This window comes from Uranotaenia lowii, chromosome 3 (genome assembly GCF_029784155.1).
Source record: "Uranotaenia lowii strain MFRU-FL chromosome 3, ASM2978415v1, whole genome shotgun sequence".
NCBI classification, from domain to species: Eukaryota; Metazoa; Arthropoda; class Insecta; order Diptera; family Culicidae; genus Uranotaenia; species Uranotaenia lowii.
In genome coordinates this window covers 142,122,236-142,148,531 of record NC_073693.1, presented here as the reverse complement: position 1 = coordinate 142,148,531, position 26,296 = coordinate 142,122,236, and the positions used below count along the sequence as shown (strand labels likewise).

Sequence of the window (26,296 nt, the reverse complement as noted above, 5' to 3'; positions counted from 1 at the left end):
AATTTTCTTAGTACTGATATTTAAATTCTCTGACTATGTCAGTCCCTTATTTGTTTATTTCCCGGAAATAAGATCAAAAGAAACACTGGGGGTTGTACCGTCCTAGATGTGCCTCTGGCTTTCACAGCCGAAGTGTATGAAGAGACAAGCTCTTAACATTAGCGATAGAAATCGTTAACACAACTGACCCATGAAGTATTTTTTGATTAGTTGATCACGCAGGAGGTAAATCCTTTTTACGGATTGCATTCCAAGGCACGGCGAGCCACCGCGTCTCCCCAGTATGCTACTGTGGGTCCATGGGTGCAATTGGTTGCGTCTAGAAACTATGCACTCTGGCCATAATTCTCATCCGGACCTGCAACGAAGGCTGTATCCGTGATGGGAGATCAAGTCCGTGTATTTGCGCTTATCGGCTTACTTGGCTTCCTCTTGTTATGATTCAAGACTAAGAACCTCTTCTCTGACGACTTGAGGTCCGGCCTTTACTCGTTACTCGAGACTGCCTTGGTTACCACGACTATCGTGCGCTCCGTCTCTGTTCGAAGCACTTCTAGAGACCAATGACCTCTCCTCTAACGACTTGAGGTCTTGGCTCCGTATGGTTTGGCTCGAATCCTTCTCTTTGTTCGTTCGTGTGTCGATCGAGAGCAGCTTATCCTGGACACGCGCCTGTCACAGCACACGTCCAGTGCTTTAAGAAACTACTCAGATGATTCTCAGTGAAGACGTCATCCTACACCGACTCGAGTGACTCATCCGCTGACGACGTGAAGTCTCTCTATCCGAGAGTATTTCGTAGCGTGAATACTCTTCTCCCTACGAGTTCGACGACGAAGATGGTCAAGTCTTATCACTGCAGCTTCCGTCGTAGGGAGCGCATTCTACGAGGATATTCCGAGACGTTAACGGGTGAAGTATCTCACACACGCACGCGACGTACCAAGCAGAACGCAGAAGGTAAAGTCTTATCTTTGTATGCTTTACTGCTAGGTCGCAGACTGGTGCCGGTCCAACTCCTCTGCAGGGCAGTCATCATCTGGGTGAACCCATCGCTGACCACGCAGTATTGGCATCCTCTGCACAATGTTGTCGGCTGTCGTGTCTGGTCCACAGGCGGCAAGCATGTTAATGCGTACAACTTCGAACCTCGGACAGTTGAACACTACGTGCTCTGGCGTCTCAACTGTGTCACCGCAGGTTGGGTAGAATGGTGTGGCCGCATGTCAAAACCGATGGGGGTACTGCATGAAACATCCATGACCAGTTAAGAACCGAGTCATGCAGAAATCCACCTCTCCTTGTTCCCTAATAAAATGATCATGATTTTGTTTGTGTTTCGCAGATGAACTTCAACGCGAGGAGGATGTCCTCGAGTGGCTCGTCGAAAACAAGGCCACTGGCGACGAAGAGGACATCATCGAAGAGGTGAACGCCAAAACGCTGAAAACTCTGATTGCCAACATCGACAATCTTGTTGTTTTGTTCTGTAAGTTTATCATTCGGAAAGTTATTGGTTTTTGTGGAATAATAATATGATTTGTTCATCTTCAGACGACGAAGGTGACGATGAGTCGGAGAATGTGCTGCACGAGTTGGAAAACATCGACGACGACTGCGCCAAGCAGGGAATCCAGTTCGTCAAGATCGATGACGCTAAAGTGTCGAAGGAGTACGGCATCGATGAGGTAGGTGCAGCCGGCCATTAGTTAGCGTACCTAATTGTAATGCGGTGAGCAAAACCAAGTGCACTTCAATGCCCATCCAATTTCGCGCACTTGTTGCGCTTTCGGTCTAATTTTATCTTTTTGCCACAGATATTTGGTAAACGTGCGACTGTTGACATGAATTCGGTGGCAGTTATAGCTAGATATTACTTACACACATAGCCACCATACTATTGCCGCATTTTAATTTGCTTTCACAAGTTAATGGTTTTGGTAAATTTTCAAATCATTCTAGATCCCAGCTATTGTCTACTTTGAGAATGAAGTTCCCAACGTGTACGACGATGACCTCAGCGATGAGGAACAGATCCTGCAGTGGCTGTTGTCGCAGCTGGAGAAGGACGAAATCGAGGATGTCACCGACGAAATGTTGGACAAATTGATCAAGCAGGGCAAATCGGTTGCCGTTTTGTTCTGTAAGTTGATCCTCTTCATTGTCGCTATGTCAATTGGTTTAACAACAATCCTCACCTTTTTACAGACGATAACAACGATAAGAAATCGGACAAGATCCTGGACGAACTGGAAAACATCGACGATGAGTGTGACAACTTGGGAATCAATTTCGTCAAGATGGACGACACCGAGGAGGCCAAGGACTACGGTGTTACCAAGTTCCCGAAGTTGGTCTACTTCGAGCAAGGTGTGCCGACCGTATTCGAAGGAGATCTGGAGACCGAAGAGGAGGTTCTGGAGTGGCTCGAGCGTCAGACCAGCTCGGACGAGATCGAAGACGTTACCGATGAGATGCTGGACATGATCATCGAGAAGATGGAACACGTCGCGGTTCTGTTCTACGACAAGGAAGAGAAGGCCTCCCAGAAGGTGCTGGCCGAGCTGGAAAACATTGACGACGAGTGCGACCAGAATGATATTGCCTTCGTCAAGATTGACGATGAACACGAAGCTACGGAGTGGGGTATCGAGGAGCTGCCCACTATGGTTCTCTTCGAAAACGGCATTCCACACATCTATGAGGGTGACTTGATGAAGGAAGAGGAACTTTTGGGCTGGTTGGTGCACCAGAAGAGACACTCGGAAATCCCAGAAATTACCGATGAAATCAAGGACAAGCTGATGCAAACCTACGAGCATGTTGCTATTATTTTCTGTGAGTACTAAAATGTTGAAATTTGAAGAAATATGTGTAAGTTTTGTTGCGGTTTCGTTACAGACGATAAGGACGACAAGCAGGATATTCGCGTATTGAACGAGCTGGAGAACATTGACGATGAACTGGAGAAGGAAGATATCATCATTGCCCGATTGGACAATGCCGAAGAAGCCCGTGAGTACGGTCTGGACCACTTGCCGGCTCTGGTGTACTTCGAAAATGAAATCCCCGCCATTTATGAGGGTGACCTGATGAATGAGGAAGAAGTTCTGGAATGGTTGAAGCTGCAGAAGTACTCTGCCACCATTGAGGAAGTCACCGATGAGATCTTGCAGGATTTGATTGAAGATCACGAGTACGTGTGCGTTTACTTCAGCGGCTCTTGCGAGGAAGGCGAGAAGTGCGACAAGATCCTGGATGACCTGGAAAACATCGACGATGAGTTGGATGAAGCCGGAATCATTTTCGTCACCACTGAGGACACTGGTAAAGATCGCGGAAAAAATTAAAGGGAATATCTTTATTTTGATATGTTATTTTTTTATTAAATCGCCAGCTACTGCCAAGAAGTTCAACATCAAGACATTGCCCGCTCTGGTATTCTTCCGAAACAAGGATCCTCTGATCTTTTCTGGTGATTTGAACGACGAAGATGAGGTGTTGACTTGGTTGACCGATGAGGAAACTCTAGAGATTCCCGGAAAGATCGAAGAGGTCAATCAGAAGATGCTGGAGCGCATCCTGTCGGAAAATGACCACATTGTTGTCTTCTTCTGTGAGTTTGTAGGATAATCATTTTTTTCGGTTCGAAAGTTTCTTAACTTGCTTCTCGGTTCACAGATCACGACGAAGACAAGAAGTCGCAGAAGATCATCGCTGAGCTGGAGAACATCGATGACGAGTGCGAGGAGAAGGACATCAACTTTGTCAAGACCTCGGACGAGGAGGTCGATAAGGAGTATGATCTGGAGGATCTGCCAGCGCTCGTGTTCTACCGCAAGAAGTTCCGCACCATCTACGGTGGCGATCTGATGAACGAGGAGGAAATCTTGGAATGGGTTTTGGAGCAGTACGAAACCAAACCGGAAGTGATTGAATCGGTTGACCGCAAGACCCTTCAGGTTCTGGTCAACGAGATTGAGCATCTTGCCGTGTTGTTCTGTAAGTGTGGTTTTAGCGATTAACTTATGAAATCGTTTTTAAAATAACTGTACTTCACAGACGATGATGATTGCGAAACTTGCCCGAAGATCTTGGAAAAGTTGGAAACCATCGATGATGATACCGACAAACACAACATTCAGTTCGTCAAGGCTAATGACGAGAAACTTGCCCATGAGATCGGAATCTTCTCGTTCCCAGCTTTGGTCTACTACGAGACTGGTGTCCCGATTATGTATGATGGTATGAGTAAATAATTTTTAGCCAATAAGGATGCGGTTTCTTTCGACACAAATACCAGAACAACTGGTCATGTGTTTATCAGAAAAAGTAACACTTAATGCGTGTTTTCTTCTCTTTTCCCATACAAATTAGGTAATCTGAAAAACGAAAAGCGCATCTTGCAGTGGCTAATTGATCACAAAAGTAAGAGTTCCTTAAGGTTTAAATGTTTTTTTTTTTAATTTAAGTTGAATCAATACGTTTACCCTTTTTCGCACTTGATTGGTCCATGATTGTTAGTTTTGGATCAAAAAACCTCAAAATATCCCTTGACTGTGCAACCAGGAAATTCTATTCTTCTACCCTACTGAACGACCATTTCTTGATCTCATTTAGCTTCTTCACTCATCCTTCCATCGTTGAGTTTTGTTCATATCGGATTAAGTATTTTAATTTCCTCGATTCAATCAACCTATCATCCAACTACACTCCGATGCTTCAAATGCTTCTTCTCTGTTTCTTTCATATTGACATCAATCAAATGAAACATTTTTCGACCATTCCAATAAACGAATCCATTCCAAATTAATAAATAAACCAAACAAAAACCCAGAAAAGTACGATATCCATCTCAAGTACAGCGGTCGGAAGAAAGAACGCAAGATGGTCAAATTCTCCGATCCCGAAGAAGAAGCCCGCATAGCCCGCCTTCAAGCGGAAGCTCGAGCCCGGTCCGGTGTGCCGGAAAAGTCTATCCTGAAACCTCCACCCGGAACCCCGCCCAATCTACTGAACTATCCCAAGCCACTAGGTAAACCCGACCTGCGCAGACGAATGAAGAAGATGGTAGACAGCCTGTAAACACTGTTGTTAGCTTTTAATGTGTACTTGCGAATACGCCACGTAGATGCCTCTCCTTCCAACAGTAATCAGCGCACCAAGCTAGATTGTCTTGTCGTAGGATCACGTGCACGCACCTGCATCCCTCAATTGGTCGTATACGAATGATGATGATGATGATCGATGGCTGCCGTCTACATCGTACAAAATAATGGTTGTTCTCACTCTTCAACGAACTAGCGTTCAGATCACGTGGATGCACGTGGCAACAGCAAGGTTGTAGTCTGTAGGCTTCCTTTCTTTTAGTACCTTTCTTCTTAACCATCTCTCTTCCCTTCGCCGTGTTAATATTTCTGCAAAACTTCTATCTAGTATAGTGCAAGCATATAAATAGCTTAGTCGCTCGGATTCTACTCGAAATATTTCGAAATCTCAACAACGTTGCCTTAATTGTTGACCCACGTAGATCAATCCCCATCAACATGTCAATCAAACAAACGATACCCTTGTACCCCGAATGATACAAACTCAATAAACCGTTTTTCCAGATAATAAATTACCGAAACCCGTCAAGTCCAAACCCTCCAAAGAAGTTCCCGATCATAGAGAAAAAGGCGACCGAATCGAAAAGCGAAAACCCATATCAAGTAAATTGAAACCAATTCCCAAGATTCAAACCACCACCACCACCACAAGTGTAACTGACAAACCAAGTAAACCCACAATCAAAACCACCACATCCAGCACTAGCAAGTTAGAAACCTCGAACACAAAGCTCATCGCTAAATCTGCTCCAAAAGCGAAGCCAGCCGCACCAACTCCGGTGCCGGCTAAGTCTTCGAGCAAAACCGCTTCAAAGCAAGAGAAAGTCGACGCAACGGCTAAACCCAAGCCCGAAAAAAGGAAATCCGATGACGAAGGTACCTTCGCTACTTCCTAGCGCATTATTCTTCCCTGCAATAACGTATTGGAGCACCTTCGATGCGCATACGAACACCTACTGTGCAACTCAAAGTTTTTCTCTTTACTTGCTCTCTCTGCTACTTTCTTGTAAATAATTTGCTTGATTTGACTACAACTAAGCCACTATTTCTTCTTCCGTTTCAATGTTTTTATATGCGGGGTATCTTTAAATTTCTTATTTAAATTTGGTGGAATTATAAAATCCAAAGTTATAAATATGGAACACGTAAGAGATGTTCGACTTAAATTCACTTAACAAAACGTTCCAGAAAATGGAATTTTATAGATTTCCTGAACAGTGCCATCTGTTTTACAAATAATTTGTATTATTGGTTATCAGTTTTTCTTATTTTGTTCCATTTTTAACCTTAATCCGCTCTTGAGTGTCAATATGACACTATTGGAAGTTTGGCGGCTTGTAACTTTATTCGGATGCATCCAATTAAAACAATTTCTTCGGGGACCCTTAATGAATTCTTGGATTCTTCAATTTTGCATCATTACTTTATTTATAGACGCACCCCAAAAGCACAGGAAAAAAATCCCTAATCAGACCTTGAGTGTCAATCGGACACTCCTCGCTTAAAACCGCTTGTTACTAAACTGATTTTTATAAAATTTATAGTTTTGGAAACCTCGTAATTTAAATAAAATATGTTTTTTTCAGACACTATTCAAGCAATCAAATGTCACATATTTACTTGAATAAAGGCTTTGAAAGTTACATAATGGCTGAAGAGAATAAACTGCCCAATTCCCTTGAGTGAACTTTATGTACTCATTAATTAACTTGAAAGTTGCAAAAGTGATTTATATGTACGTTGAGTCACAAAAGTGCTCAAAACGGGATTTACAAAGTCATAAAAAGTGCGTTGAGGTGCTTTATAAATCACATCACCACTTCGAGTTTTAGTTTCCGTTGGAACAACATCTTTGCGAGGTCTTGTGCTAGCGTGTTCGATTCTCACCACAAAGGTCGGAGTTCGATCCCCAAGCCGGGCAAGTTTTTTTTTTAATTTTTAAAAATTTGGAACTCGAGTGACCATTCTGAAGCGATTTATGTAGCAAATGTAGGAAAGAAGTAATTGAGCAATTTACTGAACATAGTAAATAAACAAAAGAAGGCCAAGGTTGCAATTGAGATAGTAGAGAATTATTTGCTCATTTTACGATTTTGTGGAAGCTGAATAGATGATCATTAAGACTTGTTTTGGAACTTGAAAGTATTAATAAAACTTAAATTATAGGTAAATTGTAAATTGAAAAAAAAAAATGACTAAATAGACCAATTTGACGAAATGGACAAACTTGACATAGTTCATTGATTTGACAAAATTGACTTAGTTGACAAAATCATGTAAATTGACAAAATTCATAAAATTGACGAAATCGAGAAAATTGACAAAATCGAGAAAATTGACAAAATCGAGAAAATTGGCAGCATTTACAAAATTGACGTTGACAAAATCGACAAAATTCATTAATTGACATTAATTGACAAGATTAATAAAACTGACAAAATTGAAAAAAATAACAAAATTGACAAAATCGACAAAATTAACAACATTGACAAAATTCACGATGACATAATCGACAACATTCACTAAACCATAAAATTGACAAGATTGATAAAACTGACAAAAATCGACAAAATTGACAAAATTCCCCAAATTGACAAAATCGACAAAATTCAAATAAATTGATCAAATCAACGAATTTCACTACATTGACAAAATTGATAGGATTGATAAAACTGGCAAAATTGACAAAATTTACCAAATTCACAAAATTGATTAAATTGACAAACTTGACAAAATGAAATAAAAATTGACAAAATCGAGAAAATTGGCCAAATTGACAATGACAAAATCGACAAAATTCACTAAATTGTCAAAACAGATAAAATTGACAACATCGGAAAAATTGACAAATTTGATAAAACTGACAAAATTTCCCAAATTAACAAAATTCACTAAATTGACAAAACTAACAAAATTGACAAAATTCACAAAATTGACAAAACTAACAAAATTGACTAATTTGACAAAATTGACAAAACTTACAAAATTGCCTAAATTAACAAAATTTACAAAATTCACAAAATTGACAGAATTGAAAAAAAAATGACAAAACTGACAAATTTGACAAAATTGCCCAAATTAACAAAATTGACAAAATCGACAAAATTGACAAAATTGACAAAATTGACAAAATTGACAAAATTGACAAAATTGACAAAACTGATGAAATTGACAAAATTGAATAATTGACAAAATTTAAAAAAAAATGACAAAATTCATAAAATTCACAAAATTGACAAAATCGTAAAAAAATTTACAAAATCGAGAAAATTGGCAAAATTGGCAAAATTTACAAAGACGAAATCGACAAAATTAACCAAGTCGATAAGATTAACATAATTGACAGAATTGACAAAATGGACCAAATTGACAAAATCGACCAAATTGACAAAATTTACATAATCGAAAAAATTGACGATGGCACATTCGACAAAATTGACAAAATTGACAAAACTAACAAAATTGACAAGATAGACAAGATTCACCAAATTGATAAAACTGAAAATATTTACAAAATTGATAAAATCGACCAATTTATCAAAATTGACAAATCGAAAAAATCGAAAAAAATTGACAAAATTGACAGAATCGAGAAGATTGGCGAAATTGACAATGACAAAATCGACAAAATACACTTAATTGACAAAATTGATAAAACTGACAAATTTGGCTACATTGACAAAATTGATAAAACTGACAAAATAGACAAACTTGATAAAAATGACAAAATTGATAAAATTGACAAAATTAACATAATTGACAAAATTGACAAAATTCCTAAAATTGACCAAATCCACTAAATTCACAAAATTGACATAACTGACAAAAATTGACAAATTGAAAGTACTAACAAAATTGACTAAATTGACTAAGACAAAATCGACAAAATTCACTATATTCACAGAATTGACAAAACTAATAAAATTGACAAGTTTGATAAAACTAGCAAAATTGACGAAATCGATAAAATTGACAAAATCGAAATTTTTTTTGACAAATTCGATAAAATTGGCAAAATTGACAATGTCAAAATCGACAAAATACACTAATTTGACAAAATTGATAAAACTGACAAAATTAACAATATCGACAAATTGACAAATTTCAAATAATTGAACTACATTACGAGGTTTTCAAAACTATAAATTTTGTAAAAATCGGTTGAGAAACAAAAGAGATATATTGGTTTTTTCAGGAGTGTTGAATTGACACTCCAGGGACTATAATGGGTATAAATTTCAGGGACGGATGAGGGTTAAGGTCGCAGTACACCTCAGGTGAAAATGAAAAATCATATAAGTAAATAACTTAAAAAGCGACTTGCAGAATTGTAACATGGCGGTATCGATGGGGAATAGTTTTAAGCTGAATTCTGAACCGGCCACAGTGATTGAAACTTCTTAAAAATATTTTTATTTCGATTCCCTCAAAATGATAAAATTTCCGCGGTGAAAATTCAGGACGTTCAAACATTTTCAGGAGGTTTTAAACACTGAGACCAGTTTGAAATTCATTTTTCAATTATTCCCCATAGGTTCTACAATGTTAAAAAAATCAATTTTTATTTTTTTTGAGTTTTTGTCGGAATAACATTTTTTATTTTCATTTTCACCTGAGGAGTACCGCGACCTTAACATTACAAAGGTAGCGAAAACAATTAAGTCTACTGAAATACACAGTTAGAAAAATATTCACATCAACTATTATTTCTTAAAGGGTCCGTTCAATAAGTTTATCCTACCATGATATCGATAGCTTTGGGACTTCTACCAAAATACTATCCGATGGAATTTCTTAAAAATCAAAGTTTTCTGATGAAATATTGTAGACGCTTTCAGCTAAAAAGTTACTCTCATCATGCATAGAAGATAAACGCTAGATAGGGTTCAACATAGGTTTTTCACATAAAAAAAACCGATAGTCAAACTCCTCCCAAGCAACCAAAAATCGCGTTTTTAAACTCCGAAGTTTGGCTGAAAAAATTATTTACGAGAGCTTCAGATGACTCTTGTCACGTAAAAGTTACCCAGGAACTTCCATCGCCTTTTGAAAGGTTAAATTATCGATAACGGAACTTCTAAGCGCTTTTAATGCAACTTCTTTCAAGAAGGTCCATAACGTTCGCTTAACACTTTCTAACGCTCCGTTAGGATACCTCTAGGTGTTTTAAAGAACCTATATGAGAATTCTAAGCGACTTGTTTTGTCATGGTATTTGTTTTGTTGATATCTGTAGGGGAGAATGAGGATACTTGATCCCTGGGGATACTTGATTCCTTAGCTATATCTCGAAATTGGAATGTCTTACAAAGATCAAATGTTCTAGAAAAATGTGCCAAAATGAGCAAAATAACAATGCTTGTAGTTTAAATTTTTTTTACAAAATAATTGTTTGAGTAATTGAACTTTGTTTGAAAAATTTCACAAAATGTAACTTGAAGATCTTTTTTCATCAATTTAAAATGTTCCTTACATGGGAAAATTATGAAAAAAAAAATTTGTTCCAATGTATCAATCGTTCGAGCGTAAAGTGAACTTCATAATGTCATATTTTCAAAGCAATGGAAAACTCTCAACTTTTTTCAGAAAAAGTTTTCTAAAATGTTGATTATGGGTACAATTGATCCCCTAGAGTTGGGTACAATTGATCCCCCTTCCAAACGGCATATTCTTCTTCTGAATTGATCGTTATGATTGCTGATTACGAAATTACTAATATTCATCCAAAAACTAATATTTATCAAACAATTGTCTGAAGAAAAGGGCAAAAATAATTAATTTTCTCTTAATTATAAAAAATAGCGCCTTTAAGTATGCAATGTTATTAGCGTTGAGACAAAGTTATAGAATTTTCTTCTTATGTCTGCTATAAATTGTGGAATGAGAACAAACATGACCAAAATAGTCAATTAACATTCTATCTTGGGGTTTTGATTGATTTTTATACAAGGATTAGGGCTTCCTGAATAAAAGATCAAGTCTCCTTCAATAGGGGATCAAGTCTCCCCTAACTTTAGAAAAATCGCAATTTTTTTACTCCCACGAAAATGCTTCTTGTTCATCAACGAGTTCAAGTATCGTTCTAATTTTTGGAGCATAGAAACTTGAAGTTACAAGCTATAAGAAAATGTCAAAGACGGCGAGTTGCTAAATTTTTCCAAAAAGATATGGTAAAAATAAGAAAAGGGGATCAAGTATCCCCACTCTCCCCTACTGATATTTACAAATGGAATTCAAGAGTTTTTCGATTTTTTCTTATTTATTTCTAGATATTCGAATAAATTTTTGATGATGACAATTTTTGTTATTATTGACTGAAAGTCTTTCAAACCAAATATTGACCAACCCATTCAATCTTCTCAAATGACATTAAATTTAAACACTAATTAAAAAAGTGGCAATTATCTATTGCTGGATTGGCTGAGAGGCTGATGAGTTTCATTACAACCTAGAGAACAGCGGTTCAATTCTCTAGGCGCAGGCAGCTTTTGTAATCAAAACAATATAATTAAAATCAATGAGACAGACCATAATAGACCGGCAACCTAGCAATCTGTCATCTGGTTGTCAGAGCAATCTGTCAACCGGATTTTTTTTCGGCGCGTAAAAGTTTTTTGACATTCTTTTAGAAGCTGAATAGCATTCTCTTCAGCCACCTAAACGAACTTCAAAGTAGCTTTAAGAAAGTAGCTTTAAAAAAACAAATATACATTCTGTCTAAAACAAGCCTGCACACCAATTCCGGATCTACAGCACACCATTTTGAATCCTCATTTGCCGACAGTTCGATACTTTTTGAGCGGACCCTTTACATGAGTACTATAAAAATACCGCAAATTTGAAAGACCATGAAAAATACTTCACAACTGCATTTTCATATGCCACCTAGTGCTTCCACAAACTGAAAACATACTCTCTATCTATCTGTCAAATCCCTGCATTGATGTGCTCAAGTACACCGTGTCTCGCATGTATTGGCTGATCGTCGTTGTTTGTTGTCATTCATATTCAATAGTTTCCGTTCACAGTTACCTCAACTAACCACATCACGTTTGCATCTCATGCGCGAAATAAGCACCAACATCATCCTAATCCGCATTGTCTCAAAAAGACTGTTCGCCGTTCTGTAAGGTTAATTCTTTTTCTAGCGGGATGGTTTATGATTTACGCTGACACAATGTTTATAACCAACTATGGAACGAATTACTGTCGAGTTAAAGACTCGAAGATGGAAACTGGGAGAAAATGAATAAGAAAAAAGGTTAAATACCACAAAATACTCGATCTAGTACAGCAATAACAGTAGAAATACAAGTGTTTACCGAAAGATTCATTAACGACAAGTTGTATTTTTAGGCGACGCTCGTGCTCATTGAGATCGAAAATCACGCACGGAAAAGGAAGAGATTATTTTGGATTGCATTGTTGGCGTGTGACGTGTGGCCGCTAAGAAAATCGGAACGAACCATCGGAAAACCAGGCCGTGAACGCTGCCTCTCTCAGCCTACGCGCGTAGCCCAACCTTCCCCATTCTATATTAACTAGTACTACTATTTGTTCTACTACTACCAACCAAATACCAACATGACCCACGCACCTCCTGGCGGAAGAATGAGAGAGTCAAGGCAGAGAGTATTCACACAATGGCGACAACAATGCAGCGCAAAGTAATCTTCCTGCAGCTGGCAATGCCGCATTGCTCTGACCTTTTCACGTGCGTTAGCGATCGAAGTCTCTTGTCTGCTAAATTCTCACGTTATCTCTTTGTTATTAACTCTCGATTGTGCATTACTGGAGGTTTGTCAAGTAGAAGTTAATTGATCTATATTTACTTAGTAAAGCACAGTCACTAGCAAATGAAAACGAATACTATACGTTGCGAAAGCGAACATGTTGTAACTCTTGGAAATATTCGGTTTGGTTTACAAAAAACATTTTGTCAGTTAATTCATAAATTAGCTGCTTCAGTGCAAAACAACTATTATGGTTCCGTGCCGTTGCTAGAACCCAGTTCAACTTAACACATACGCACACATTTCCCAACTAGAGCCAATGCGAGTGTTATTTCTTTACTATCGATTCCTCTCCGATAACATTCATGTACAGTTTTGGTGAGAACTCAAAGAAAGGCCTTGAAAACCTAACTATAGTTGTGCACTTTTTTGTCAGTGAGTTCTCGTATCACTACAGCTTTGTGGTGAACTTGTAGTGTAGCAAGAAGCAATGAGCGTAATACGGTAGAGAATGTATTATTAATTCGAATTGTACTAACATTCGCAAGACCGGGTAAAAACCAAATGAGTAACCCTTTGATACACGAAAAACCCTGTAAAGTACAATAAGTTTGAATGTCCATCGTTTTGCTACCTCCATATTACCAGCTCAGTGCAGTTTTGTATAATTGATAGCAAAAATAAAAACAAAATTAATCTTTCAACATTATCCAAACTAAATCTGACAAAATGTTTTTTGTATACACACAGATGACGAATGTTTCTACGTTGGATTGGGTCATGCCGGTCGCGTAACGAAGAAAGACAAAAAGACTGCCAAGGAGGAAGACTCCTTCCGTTGCTGCCCGTCCAAGATCGAGAAGAACACTCGCGTAACTCAGATGGCCGCCCAAAGGATTGGACGCCGAGACAGCGAAGAAACCGAGAGCCAGTTTGCATTCAAAGAGAAGAAGCTGTCGGATGTGGCCGATGCCACTGCCGCCGCCGGAAAGGCCAAGAAAGCAGCCCAAACTAAGAACCAGATCGATGTCAACGTCAAGGGAAAGTCCAAGAGCAAGAGCAAAGCCAAGAAGGGCAAAGACGACGATGATGATGACGACGACGATGACGATAAGGACGAGGGACTGTTCGGCAAACTCGGCTGGTGGTAAATCGTCTTATCCCGCTCAACCACGAAAAAAACACATAGAGTAACTGTCCAGGCCCCAGAAATCCGTCAAAATTCTTTGCCATCAACTCATCTTCTGTATGAATGTACCTCTTGCTAAACGTGCCTGATCAAACCACTCCAACCACACCAAAAAACCATGAAGACACGCAGGAATGCTCTCTTAGATCAATGAGCTGTGACCAACACCACACTCATTGCTGGACAATTGTTGAAACAATCAGGAAAGCCACAACACAGATCCCCCCTTTCAGAAATCCTTGTGTGTGCGAATCTCATCTTTCTTAATCATTCTACCTGTAACCCACACAATGGGCTCGCTTCAGCAAATGTCACCATTCAACTTGTTCTTCTTATTCTTTTCTCCTGCCAGATGCAACTAGAGAGTCTGTGTTGGTTGGACTTGCTAATTGACAACTGTGAACAAACGAAAACAAAACAAAAAACCTCAAACTAGAATTTCAAACTATCACGCGTATGGAAGGATGAGAAATATTTCTAAGAACAGTAGTACGCACAATAATAATTAGAGTATACCAAATGATACCGTAGCAATGCAAATGAACAAATAACCGCAGACAATTCAAAGAAGTAGATCGAAAAATATTTTAGACTAGTCATAATCAATACATACAACAAACCGAAGAAATGAAGGGAAGAAATTATCGCTTAATAGGAATCGTTTTACGCACCAGCACACAATGCAAACACATACTCAAAGGGACACACTGTGTACGAAAATAGCGACTAGAAGCGCACACGCACTGGAAACTCGCTGTTCAAAGTGTATTCACTATTCTACTACAACTAATGCTATTACTACTAGCTACTGCTGTATTCAAACCTCGCACATGTTTGGCAGAGAATTTTTACATTTTTTACTCTAAACACAACTGCTACACTACTGTTTGTTCATAATCTCGAATAGACTGCAACTTTGTTATTTACAAAAGAGATTTATTTACTTTTCTAAAGAAGATACACTAAGCAAGTTTAGTCAAAATCTAGCTATTCTTCGATTCGATAGTGAGAAAACAGAACAAATAGAATAGTTTTATTTTGAGCTTTCTTTAAGTAGCACCGCAATTAGCTATTCTAGAGCATATCTATACGATAGGAACTTGAAACTGACTGCAAACCTAAGATTTTAGTAGGTAACTCTTAACTTAACTAGATAGAGAAGTAATAGAAAGTGCAATAGAAAGTCTACCGCTTTATTAACATTACGCGACGCACACGTAACGCACCAATAAGGCAACTTAGAATGAACCACACTATGCTAGTTTGTACAAAGCAATGCAACTAACGTCAAATAAAAAAAGAAAGAGAGGATTAAAACCAAAAATGTAAAAAAGATCTCTACGGCCGTCGACCGTAAATTGAGTTTATAGTTCTATAGACACACACGATGCTAGAAATCAACGTAGAGAAGCTCACACTGCCCCGACAAACAGTGATGAAAGATGCGCCAAACGTTTTTAGAAAAGTAAGAATCGGCTAGTAGCAGCGTTAGGCCTGGCAATCTACGGACACTAATATTCGAGGGATCGCGTTTACATAAAAAATGTTGATTAGATTTGTAATCGCTGTACATGATCGTTTTCGTTAGGCAATCTTAGACGTAAACTCAAGGTGATCGTTACCAAAATTAAAAACACCCCAATCGGCCGGTAACACTCATACCATAACAGAACAAAAATCATCTGTTCCAACAACACTCATACGATTTGATCGTTTCCGTCTGTCGTCCGTCAGTCTAAAACACGATACAAAGCACACAACCGATTCATTCCTTAATTTTGTATTTCTTCCGGCAGCTAAGAAACAAAAAATAAACTCACATCTCACAATGCAAAATCTCACATGTCATTGGTACAAAGAAGAATTGTTTAGAGGGCAAAAAAAGTAAATCATACTGTGAAAAACTATCGAACAAAGTCGCGCAGCAGCCCCTTACTTGTTTTTGAACACATTTTTCCTATCGTTCTTTCGCTAGTCCATCCACGAAGAACGTACTCAATGAAGGAATCGAAACGAACAGTAAAGATATAACACTCAAGTTATTTTTTCAAACAGTCAAAGAAATGAGAGGCGAGAAATTTTATTATCTTGTTCAATTTTGAACGATAGTAATTAGAGAAAGGGATATGTTACACAATGAATTAAAAATCTCAATACTTCAATCATTTGGAAGTTATTTTGAGTAACACTTGTAGACAAACAACAACAACAACCGACAAACGAACGGTGAACGCTCAATACTTGAAAAAAAGGGAAACAAACTTTCAACGGAAACAGACTTGAGATATTTCTTTAACACAAAGAAAACCCGTGGTGAACAATAATAAAAGCCAGAGCTGGGTTTCATTTCCGCCAAAACAACGATAAAACACTATGACCTAATTCAGACAAAGAAGGAGATGCATAAAATTTCTCAAACGGACAATCTATTTTTTTTACTGTTATTGCTTTACTATGAAATAGAATAAAACAATAAAAAAATAATAAAACTAAAATTGTTAAATTTTACCAATAGTTTCCATGTTGCTTTCTTATTCGAAATCTTTTGGGGTGCATTATTATATCTTTGTCTAGCTTACGAAAATAAAATCTTAGATATTTTCGATAAGATTAAAAACAATTAGCCAACTGCAAGATGTAAGTAAAATGTTGCAATTTCCACACTCTTGGTTTCCAGAGCAGCATCAATCGTACCGTTTTTTTTCTTTTTCCTAGGTGATCTCCTGAATGAGTATGACGTCATCGACTGGATAGAGGAACAAACAACGGACGAAAGTATCGATGAAGTTGAACGGGAGGAACTGTTTGAATACATCGACACCAAAGACTTCCTGGCCGTTGTTTTCTGTAAGATCTTCACCGAAAAATTTCATTTAAATACTAATGGAAACATCTCTTCTCCAACGTCACAGATCTGGAAGAGGACGAAAACAGTCCGAAAATTCTGCGCCACATCGAGCTGATCGACGACGAGGCGGCCGAGTACGGTATCCTGATGGTGAAGTGTTCCGATCGGCTGATGGCGAAGAAGTACGGCTTCCGGAACCCACCGGGCGTAACGTACTTCCGCAAGGGCAAGGCCATCAACTACGACGGCGACATCGACGACGAGGAGGAGCTGCTGGACTGGCTGACCAACCCGCACAACATGGAAATGATCGACCACATCGAGAAGGTCAACCGTAAGATGTTCATCAAGATCCGACAGGCTTCCGACTATCTGGCTGTATTCTTCTGTGAGTATATTGTTGAAAGATGCGCAGCTTCAACGCCTTCCTAATTATTTCGTTGCACAACGATCAAACTTTCCTCCTCGATCAACAGATAGCGACGACTGCAAACAGTGTCCTCGAGTGTTGGCCGAGATCGAGCACATCGACGACGAGGCCGATGGAGCCGGTATCAACTTCGTCAAGATCGATGACAAGCAGATGGCGAAGGAATTCGGTGTGTACGCACTGCCCGGAATCGTGTTCTTCAAGCTCGGTGCCAAGGATCCGGTCATCTATGCTGGAGATCTGAACAGTGAGGACGAAATCCTTAACTGGTTGATGATCCAGAAAAATCCCGGCGGTGACGTTATCGAGGATCTGGAGGGCTCAAAACTGCTCAGTATGATTGAAGACTCCAGCTCGTTAGCTGTATATTTCTGTAAGTAGCAGTAGTAAGCACTAAAAATTGAGTACAATGATAAGCACTGTTTAATTTTTAACACCACTTCTGAATGCACTATTACATACTTGCACTACGATTCACATCTCTACCGCACTATCACTAACATCGCCAATAGGGAACAGTACAACTTGCACAATTTGCAATTCAAAGATCGCTCGAAAGCAACGAAAGGCTGCTGAGAAGCGCCGGGGATTAATGTTCGAACCATCATCAGCCGAAGCCGCAGACGAAACCGTTTCTGAAGAGAACAACGATTCAGCATCTGAGGGTATATACAAGATGGACCAGTGTGCCATATTCCACGACCCGTATACCAAATAATATTGAAATACTCTAGCTAGTTTTGCTCCATTCACTCCATCAATGATCGCCAATTTTCCACCTTCAACCTGCTGTATTTTCTATTGCGCCTCAGTTGCTGTGGTTCTTTGCAATCTTTCGAAATTCTAACCGTTAGACCGTCTAGACCGTGTGGACCTTGTTTGGATAATGTGAGTTTGCGCTGCTTTCTAATATCAGTTTCTGTGTACCGTTATCCCAATAGATGCTGACAACTGTGAAACGTGCTCGGGAGTGTTGGAGTCACTGGAGAATATTGATGACGATTGTGACCGGCATGGAATTCTGTTCGTTAAGACCGATGACTTTTCCATTGCTGAACATTACGGCATTTCTGAGTATCCCGTTTTGGTCTACTTCGAAGATAACATCCCTAATGTGTTTGAAGGTATGAGATGACGTATGACGTATTCCTTTTTTGAACGAACTGCTAATACCAACTCCTGTATTGTAGGATCTTTGGACGAAGAAGAGGAAGTTTTGCAGTGGTTAATTACCCAAAAGACTGAGGATCGCATCGAGCTCATCACTCGCGTTATGCTGGAAGACATGGTTGAAGAAACGCAATACCTCGCCGTCTACTTCTGTAAGTCCTGTTCATATGTGCAACACTGTTTGCATGATCCTCTCTTACAGCACCAGAACACAAGCTTCCAACTTTGATCATCGAAACACAATTAATATGTCTTTGTATACTTTCCAATACCACGATGCCCTTGCATCGGTTTACATCATTGCAAATACCACAATATCCAAAATTCCGTCTGTCGACCCGTTTTGGTTCAACCGTCTCCAACCAGATAAACAAAAATCACCCTCTTACTGCCGAAGTTTTTGTTCAGCTGAAAACATGCGCAAGCGCAAGGATATGATTCGAGCAGGCGTATCAGGTAGTTCTTCGCAGCGATCGTGATCGTATCGATTTAATGACAAGAAATCCAATGTTTTCATCCCTCGTCTGTGTCAACTTTTTGTTCGTGTTTCCAAGTGTTCTGTTCCAATGTACCTTACACCGTTAATATCCGACTACCGTGTCCGCCATGGAACCTCTTAATATTTTTTGTCCATGACCGTGTAACCAATATCAGATTAACTTATGTATCTCTCTCTCTCTCTCTTATCTCGCCTGTTTCCATATCCGCGCATTTGCTTGCCAAACCGTCCTCCACCGGTACTCACTTCAATTTACGATCTGCGTGTTTCCATTTTTCCTGCGTAATTTCTCCTTGCATTAACCACTGGATGAAAGTCTTCGGCAGTTTCTCCCCATGCTTAAAACCAGGCTAATGGTACGGAACTAGTCAAGAATGGCCTTGGGAATGGCAATCAAGCAAAAGCTAAAACAAAACAACTTACTTATAACTGCGGCTGTCAGACCTTTTAGACTCCCTAAGGACTCTTCTACAGGCGTTGTATCGATCGATACATCTTATGTGAAAAACCTCTCCCAATTTATTCCTGCCTCTGTGTCCGGAAACTGCCCTGATGACTTCCTCATAAAAATAACTTGATGTTTCGCTGCATGAGTAACTGCATCAATGCAGCTGGACTACGCTCAAGTACAGTGGTAGATGTAGTACCTAAAGAAACTCTAGGCCATCTCTTCAACTCAACCACGTATTAAAATTATACCGCGTTTATTATAGATAAGATCAACTGCAACATCTGCGACCAGATACTCGAGGGTCTGGAGGTGATCGACGACGAACTGGACGTGTTCGGTATCCACATGGTTAAAATCCAGGACCCACAGCTGGCGAAACGGTACTCGATCAAAACTTTCCCAGCTCTGGTTTACTTCAGGTGACTTCCAACATAGGCTTAGTAATCTGTTCAAAGATAAAAATTCGATTTCTTTTAACAGAAACGGCAACCCACTGATCTACGAGGGTGATATGCAAAGCGAGCAGTCCGTGTTGGAGTGGCTGATTGACGATGACAACCGGGAACTGGCCGATGAAATCGAAGAGGTCAACGAACGTATGCTGGATCGGTTGATGGAACAGTCCCCGCTGCTCTGTGTCTTCTACTGTAAGTTTGGTTTTTACTCACATTTTTCAACAGAAAGTTTTACAAACTGTATTGTGGGTCATTTTCAGACGATGAAGACTGCTCCGAGTGTGAAGATATCCTGGAGGAACTGGAACTGATTGATGGAGAGGTTGATCTGTATGGTATCGACTTTGTTAAGGTTGCTAGTTTGGATGCGGCTCATAAGTACGGTATCACCACAATTCCTTCGTTGGTGTACTACAGGTGAGTCAAACGAAACGGAAAATCACCTTTCAGAGGGTACTGTAACCTAACAAACTTGCATCCAAAACAGGAAACAAATTCCCATGCTGTACGATGGAGATCTTCATGATCATCAGAGGGTGATGAACTGGTTGACATCGCAGGACGTTTTTGAAATCAAGAACGAAATTGAGGAGGTCAATCGAAAGATGCTCAACAAGCTGCTGGACGAGAACGAATTTCTGGCTGTTTTCTTCTGTAAGTATGAAATTGGACCAAGTAAAGGGTTTCAATGACTCCATCGAAACTTTGGTTGTATCTATATTTTATCAACATCACAGATGAAAATTTTAAGATGCAATCAATACCAATTAGGTAGATCTTGTCTCTTGCAGTGCTAAATTTTACCTCGAAAACGTGTGTATGTGTAAACACAATACTCGAGATTAAATTTTTAGCAGGGCAATTTTTTTTCTTATGGGGAGTGCGACTAAGTGAGACTAATTTATTCCAAAAAAAACCAAACATACATGTTTGTTAGCAGTGAACTTAACAACTACCAATTATTCTTCCTTCAGTCGAAGATGATCACGCCGAAAGCGATGCCGTCCTGGAGCACTTGGAGCTGATCGACAGCGAAACCGACAATCTGGACATCACGTTCGTCAAGATGGGCGACCCGAGGTACGCTCGCAAGTGGGGCGTTACCAAGCTGCCAGCAATCGTGTACTTCCGCAAACGCTTCCCCAGCATCTATCGCGGGGACATGTACGACGAGCAGGACGTGCTCGAATGGCTCCGGAAAAATCGGTTCCGGCAGCCGGAACTGAACCTGCTGATGTACGGATGCATCGCGACGGCGCTTGGCTTCGTCATCTACACCGCGTTCCTGTTGCAGTGCTTCAAACCTGCACCTCCAGCACCTGTGCAGCATCCGAAACAAAACTAGATGACCTACATACCTTTCCAACTAAATGCTGTTTAATGCAGTTTTTCGGCAGAGTACTACACTCTGGCATGCAAGACATTTTTTCGACTATCACGTAGGTTTAGTGTAGATACAAATTTCAATTGCAAATCATCAGCACACAAAATGTAAATTATATGAGTTGTCAATAAAAAAAATTTCAGCACTCGGAAGCCTAATCGAAGCAAGTAAACGACCTTTGTGGAAACATTCGTTCAAAATAGAAACTCATCTTTTTTCGTTATTAGTATTTGATTCTGATCATGTCTAGTAGAAATTTTCAAAACGTAGATAGTTGTATAAAAACATTATATTGATCAAAAATATGAAAAAATATGTGTAAAAATTGAAACCATGCATTTTAGTAGGAATATTTTACTAATTAAAAAAATTACGAAACTTTAATCTTAAGTCGTGCCGAAGATGTTCAGCCTGACGGAGACGAAGCAACTCCACCCAGCCAGCCACCTCACCATCAGGGGGCCGTTATCGTAACTTGAAACGATCAAATCGAAATCATACGCTAAATTTAATAAATATACTAACGACGAGCGATCAAGCCACAATAACAACGGAAACCGTTAACTTAAGAACACCACAGAAGCCTCTCTTTCTTTGACATCCCTTAACAACAGCGAAAAGAACGTTTCAACAGCATAAACGACGAATTGCATCATCTCCCATCCGTCTTAACGTTCTACTGTAAATAAGATCGGTTCCTTCATCGTTCAATCAAATCAACTAAAAAAAAAACAATCAATCAACAACTGTAAATATAGTTATATCAAAAATACATTAGATGAGACACACCTCATACAATTGTAATCTAGAAGATTTGTTAAGTTATTATTATTTGTTCTGACAGAAAACCAGCGCCAAACACACCTCGTGCAGATGAGTTTTTCACTCGTTGATTTCATATAAATCATTGGACAATTTTCATTTGTATAAGTTACTTCGAGTCACCTTATATTTGTTTTTCATCAGTTTAGGAACTTTTTCTTCAAGACACTATTTACACTCGTACTACGATTAAGCGTTCTAGCGTTTAGAACCAGCTGTCGATAAAATTTTTGGTTTGTTTTTTTTTCGTCTCATTTTCAGATTTTTTTTTTATCCATTCAACAGTCTGAAACTTTCTTGTGCCTTCTAGTGCACTTTCGAACGTACCGAGCGACCCTAGCGCGCTAATGTGAGTAACACGTGAAGGTTTATCTTTTATTGTACGAAAAGTGAATAAACTTTAGCTGCCGTTTATAAAAATCAATGTATTTTATTACTCTGAAATATCCGAAGCTATGTAAAATTTCTTTGATGAATATTAGTTTAATTGTTTTATTTTCCAATTGAATATTTGTCGCAGATTACTCCAGAACAAAAGAGCTGTTAACATAATTTCTTTTTTAGAAAGTATAAAAAATGAACTAGGTCACTGTACGATATGGGAATTAAATAGAGGGTGATCCTGTTATATGACTGGCATAAATTTCAGAACGCAGCCACTGTGGTGGTTCTCACGTATACAATCTCACACAGCAAGCTATAGTTGCTGCCGTATCGTAACCATCGAATAAGACGCCATTGTGCATTGGATCGCAACGAAGCATACACGCGTCAGGTGAGTAGGGACAACCGGCTAAGGGCCATCGGACGATTCCTGGACGCGGAACCCTGAAACCCTTAATGGTCTGGACTTAATGGTCAGAAAATCCCGAATCGCCCGGTGACCTACGATAACCCAAAAAATATTATGTGAAAAGTTATGTTGATCCAGATAGTGTAAAACCATACGTGAAAAAAATGACGTTAGACGTAGACTACTAATATAGTTGAGCCGAATAAAAAAAAAATGCTTATAGAATGTTTTACATCAATTTTGATTAATTTGAAATTAAAAAAAAAAATGTGACAAACAACCGTTTGATTTTGGCAACATTCGTTTATGGCAACATAAAATTTAAAAGTGTGTTGCTAAAAACGAATGGCGTTTGTACATTATTTGATCGAAAATCCCCAGTACGCAACGGTAGGAATATCCCAAAGCCTCGTTTTGAATTATTTTTATACTTTGTGCACACTTAATCTTTTCTCCTGTGGTCGGGACGATTTCGTTCTGTATTTTCAACAGCTGAAATTACAGGACGATTTCAGGACAGAAAAACAGCTCAGGAAAACAACTGTCAAATGCACCTGTAGGCTCGAAACGGTATTCTCCTGTAATTTGCAGGGAGTTTTGCAAAATTCCTGCTAGCTCGAAACGAATTTCTTCTGTAATTTGTAGTGAATCCTGTCATCCTTTCCCCTTATTATTTTTTTTTAAATTTATTTTCAATTACTGTTAAAAAAAAGAAACACAATTGAACAACAATTTAATTTTATTATTATTTATTTATTACAAACAATTTTGAAAAAAATCACTTTCTTACCAAATAGAAAACCCATTTTCACAATTCGATTAATTCACAGCACACAAACGAAGCAGTTCCTCTGTAAATAAAACAAAAAAAAACATTTTTTGTTATTTTTAATAAAACATAAGATGCCAGTAATAAATACCGATGCCTCTGCGGAATTGGTTTTCGAATCCTTGCGCTTCGGGGCCATGTCAACTGAGGCGAGCTGAATCCTCCGTCCACGAGCCACATCGGGGTAAAGGTATCTTGTGCCCGAATCAGCCTCCAGTCATGCACTTTCTCCAATACTCTGCGCAGATACCGAACACCGAATAAAGACCCTTATTCTGCGCCGCGCGTGACGTGATGATTGTCACCTCACCTCGGAGTCACCGTGAGATTTGTCACCTTATTCCCGGAGTCGATTTGGGTAAAGTGACAGAGGTTCATTCTAGGTGAGTTACCGAATGAGTGCATCTGTCAAAATGGTAGAATTTTGCTGGTGCTGTTTCGATTTTGCTCTCGCTTCGGATTTTCCGAATTGTTTTTTTTGTGTAACGGGTGAGAATTTCGGTTCGAAATGGCCATCATCGGATTGTACGGCCACAGCAAGCTGCTTGAGGTTGATAAACGGACCATTTGTGCGACGTAAGTGGAAATTTCGCTCCTCATAGCTGGGGCTCGGATCTGGGTCATATTGACGAAAAAACAAAAGCAGATGCCGACGGCTGCTGCTCCAAAAAACCAGTGCACAAAGAGGCGGTGTTAGTTAAACGTATCCAAAAGGTTTATCAGGTATGTATAATAATCTGTGTTTTGTACCTAAAACTGTTCGATCAGAATGGTTGTAATAAATTTTGTTCATCCAAGAGAAGATAACTTTTTTTTCAGTTTTCAGTAATGGCAAATGCTGCCGGTTCATATATTTTCCCCAACCGAGGTTACCCCCGTGGCATGCCGGAAATCGTTATTTATCGCCTACCAGATAGAAGATCATGGAATGCCGAGCACTTATCGAAAACAACAAAATAGCAGCAGCAGCATCAGATTCAAATGTCAGATTTCGTCACTATAAACCTGAATCCGGTTTTCAATTTACCTTAAAATTGATTTGAATTCGAAAACCACACTTAAAATTGTGCTTCGGCTTTAGCGTCGATTCCATATTTAAATTTGATTCTTCAAAAAGTTATTTAAAAGCATTGAACCAAATAAAAAAAACGAATTCAATTCATTTTTATTAACGGCTTATTTTTCTTTGGAACCTCCCAGAAAATTCATTTTTGTTTAAATGTTCTGACTTGTCGCTTATTGATACCGGTAATCCTCACCTTATCCTTCAATTGAATTCCACATTTTTTTATTTTCAAAAATATTCCTTAGCATGGCATATTATCATTAAAAAGTGAAAATAAACTTAAAAGTACTAATATTTGATTTTCAAAGTTTTCGTCATTTCATCGTTCTAACGTTTCGCAAATCAAAGTCAATTAAAACTGAATTTTGGATTTCATTTCTAGATCATACTTTCCATTCAGTTTTCCAATTCAAATTACATATTTTAGATAGCAATGAAAAAGTTTCAATACATTTAAAAATCATATTTGCTAATAAATTTGTTTTATTTTGTTTCCAAAACTATCATTCATTGGTATAATTTACTATTTAGAGCCTAACATTCTGATTTACATAAAATTTCGATTAAATTTCTATCTCGTTACCACCTGAAAAGGTACCGACAATTGTCACCTAAAATCGTCACCCGAATGCGACGATTCTCACCCGTGACTCACGGTGACTACGAGAATAGGGTAAGAACTCACCAAGTTCATCCGAAGTGACGTTCCTCACCTAAACCGACTGCTGGAATAGAGTGACTTGGGTGACTCTACTATCGTCACGTCACTCGAGGCGCAGAATAAGGGCCAAAATCAACCGACAACCGGCAACCGCAAAAAAGGATAGAAAGTTAAACATTTTTGGCGGTTAAATTTACTGCACTGGTGAAACAGAGAAAGGAGATTTGACAAAGAAATGCGTCTAACGTGATTCAGGAAAACACTGTCCTGAATCAATGACGTTTTTCGAAGTTCATGTGGACTCGTAGGAATGTCATTCAAAGCCGCAGGGAAAATGAAATATCGCGAGATTCGGGTGGGTTTTCATACGAATTTCGTGAAAATGAAGCCAGTCCCCTGTGATTCGAAGAATCAATATCCCGAGCGGAATAATTGCAAACTTAGTGTGTGGTCGATTTTGGACATCAAGGTAGTTGAAACTGACCTAACTGACTTATTTACTTACACGGAAAATAATAAAAAGGTAAAATTTACCGAGTTAGCAAAGGTGAACGCTCGTGAAAGCCAAAAAGGTAACTTCTACCTCTTCGAGGTGAAACTCACCTCACAGCGAGGTAAAATTTACCTGAATCGAGGATGGAAAAAAGGTACAATTCACCGAGGAAAAAGGTGAATCCAAAAAAGGTAAATCTTACCTCGTAGCGAGGTGAAGTTCACCTGAATTGAGCTGAATAAAAAAGTATAATTCACCTAGAAAAAAAGGTAAAACCAAATAAGGTGAAACTTACCTCGTAGCGAGGTGAAGTTGACCTGGATTGAGCTAAACAAAACGGTACTATTCTTCTCGAAAAAAAGTGAC

General features: G+C 38.9%; 1 protein-coding gene across 6 annotated transcripts in view; it reads left to right on the top strand.

Annotated features, from left to right (window-relative positions):
- LOC129756793 (uncharacterized) overlaps nt 1-22,077 on the top strand; it is a 77,376-nt gene extending 55,299 nt beyond the window's left edge. For 2 of the 6 annotated variants that reach the window (XM_055753807.1, XM_055753806.1), the window contains 20 exons: nt 1,346-1,489; nt 1,555-1,688; nt 1,963-2,143; nt 2,209-2,838; nt 2,902-3,327; nt 3,398-3,616; nt 3,682-4,002; nt 4,063-4,245; nt 16,745-16,876; nt 16,942-17,265; nt 17,354-17,680; nt 17,820-17,972; nt 18,249-18,431; nt 18,498-18,629; nt 18,844-18,933; nt 19,690-19,846; nt 19,908-20,074; nt 20,143-20,299; nt 20,370-20,536; nt 20,857-22,077. In XM_055753807.1, the coding sequence (XP_055609782.1) occupies nt 1,346-1,489; nt 1,555-1,688; nt 1,963-2,143; nt 2,209-2,838; nt 2,902-3,327; nt 3,398-3,616; nt 3,682-4,002; nt 4,063-4,245; nt 16,745-16,876; nt 16,942-17,265; nt 17,354-17,680; nt 17,820-17,972; nt 18,249-18,431; nt 18,498-18,629; nt 18,844-18,933; nt 19,690-19,846; nt 19,908-20,074; nt 20,143-20,299; nt 20,370-20,536; nt 20,857-21,227 (4,598 nt within the window). In that variant the 3' untranslated portion in view covers nt 21,228-22,077. The remainder of the gene's footprint in view (nt 1-1,345; nt 1,490-1,554; nt 1,689-1,962; nt 2,144-2,208; nt 2,839-2,901; nt 3,328-3,397; nt 3,617-3,681; nt 4,003-4,062; nt 4,246-16,744; nt 16,877-16,941; nt 17,266-17,353; nt 17,681-17,819; nt 17,973-18,248; nt 18,432-18,497; nt 18,630-18,843; nt 18,934-19,689; nt 19,847-19,907; nt 20,075-20,142; nt 20,300-20,369; nt 20,537-20,856) is intronic. The other 4 variants (XM_055753810.1, XM_055753809.1, XM_055753808.1 and 1 more) reach the window with 3 other exon arrangements.
- The last annotated feature ends 4,219 nt before the right edge of the window (nt 22,078-26,296 follow it).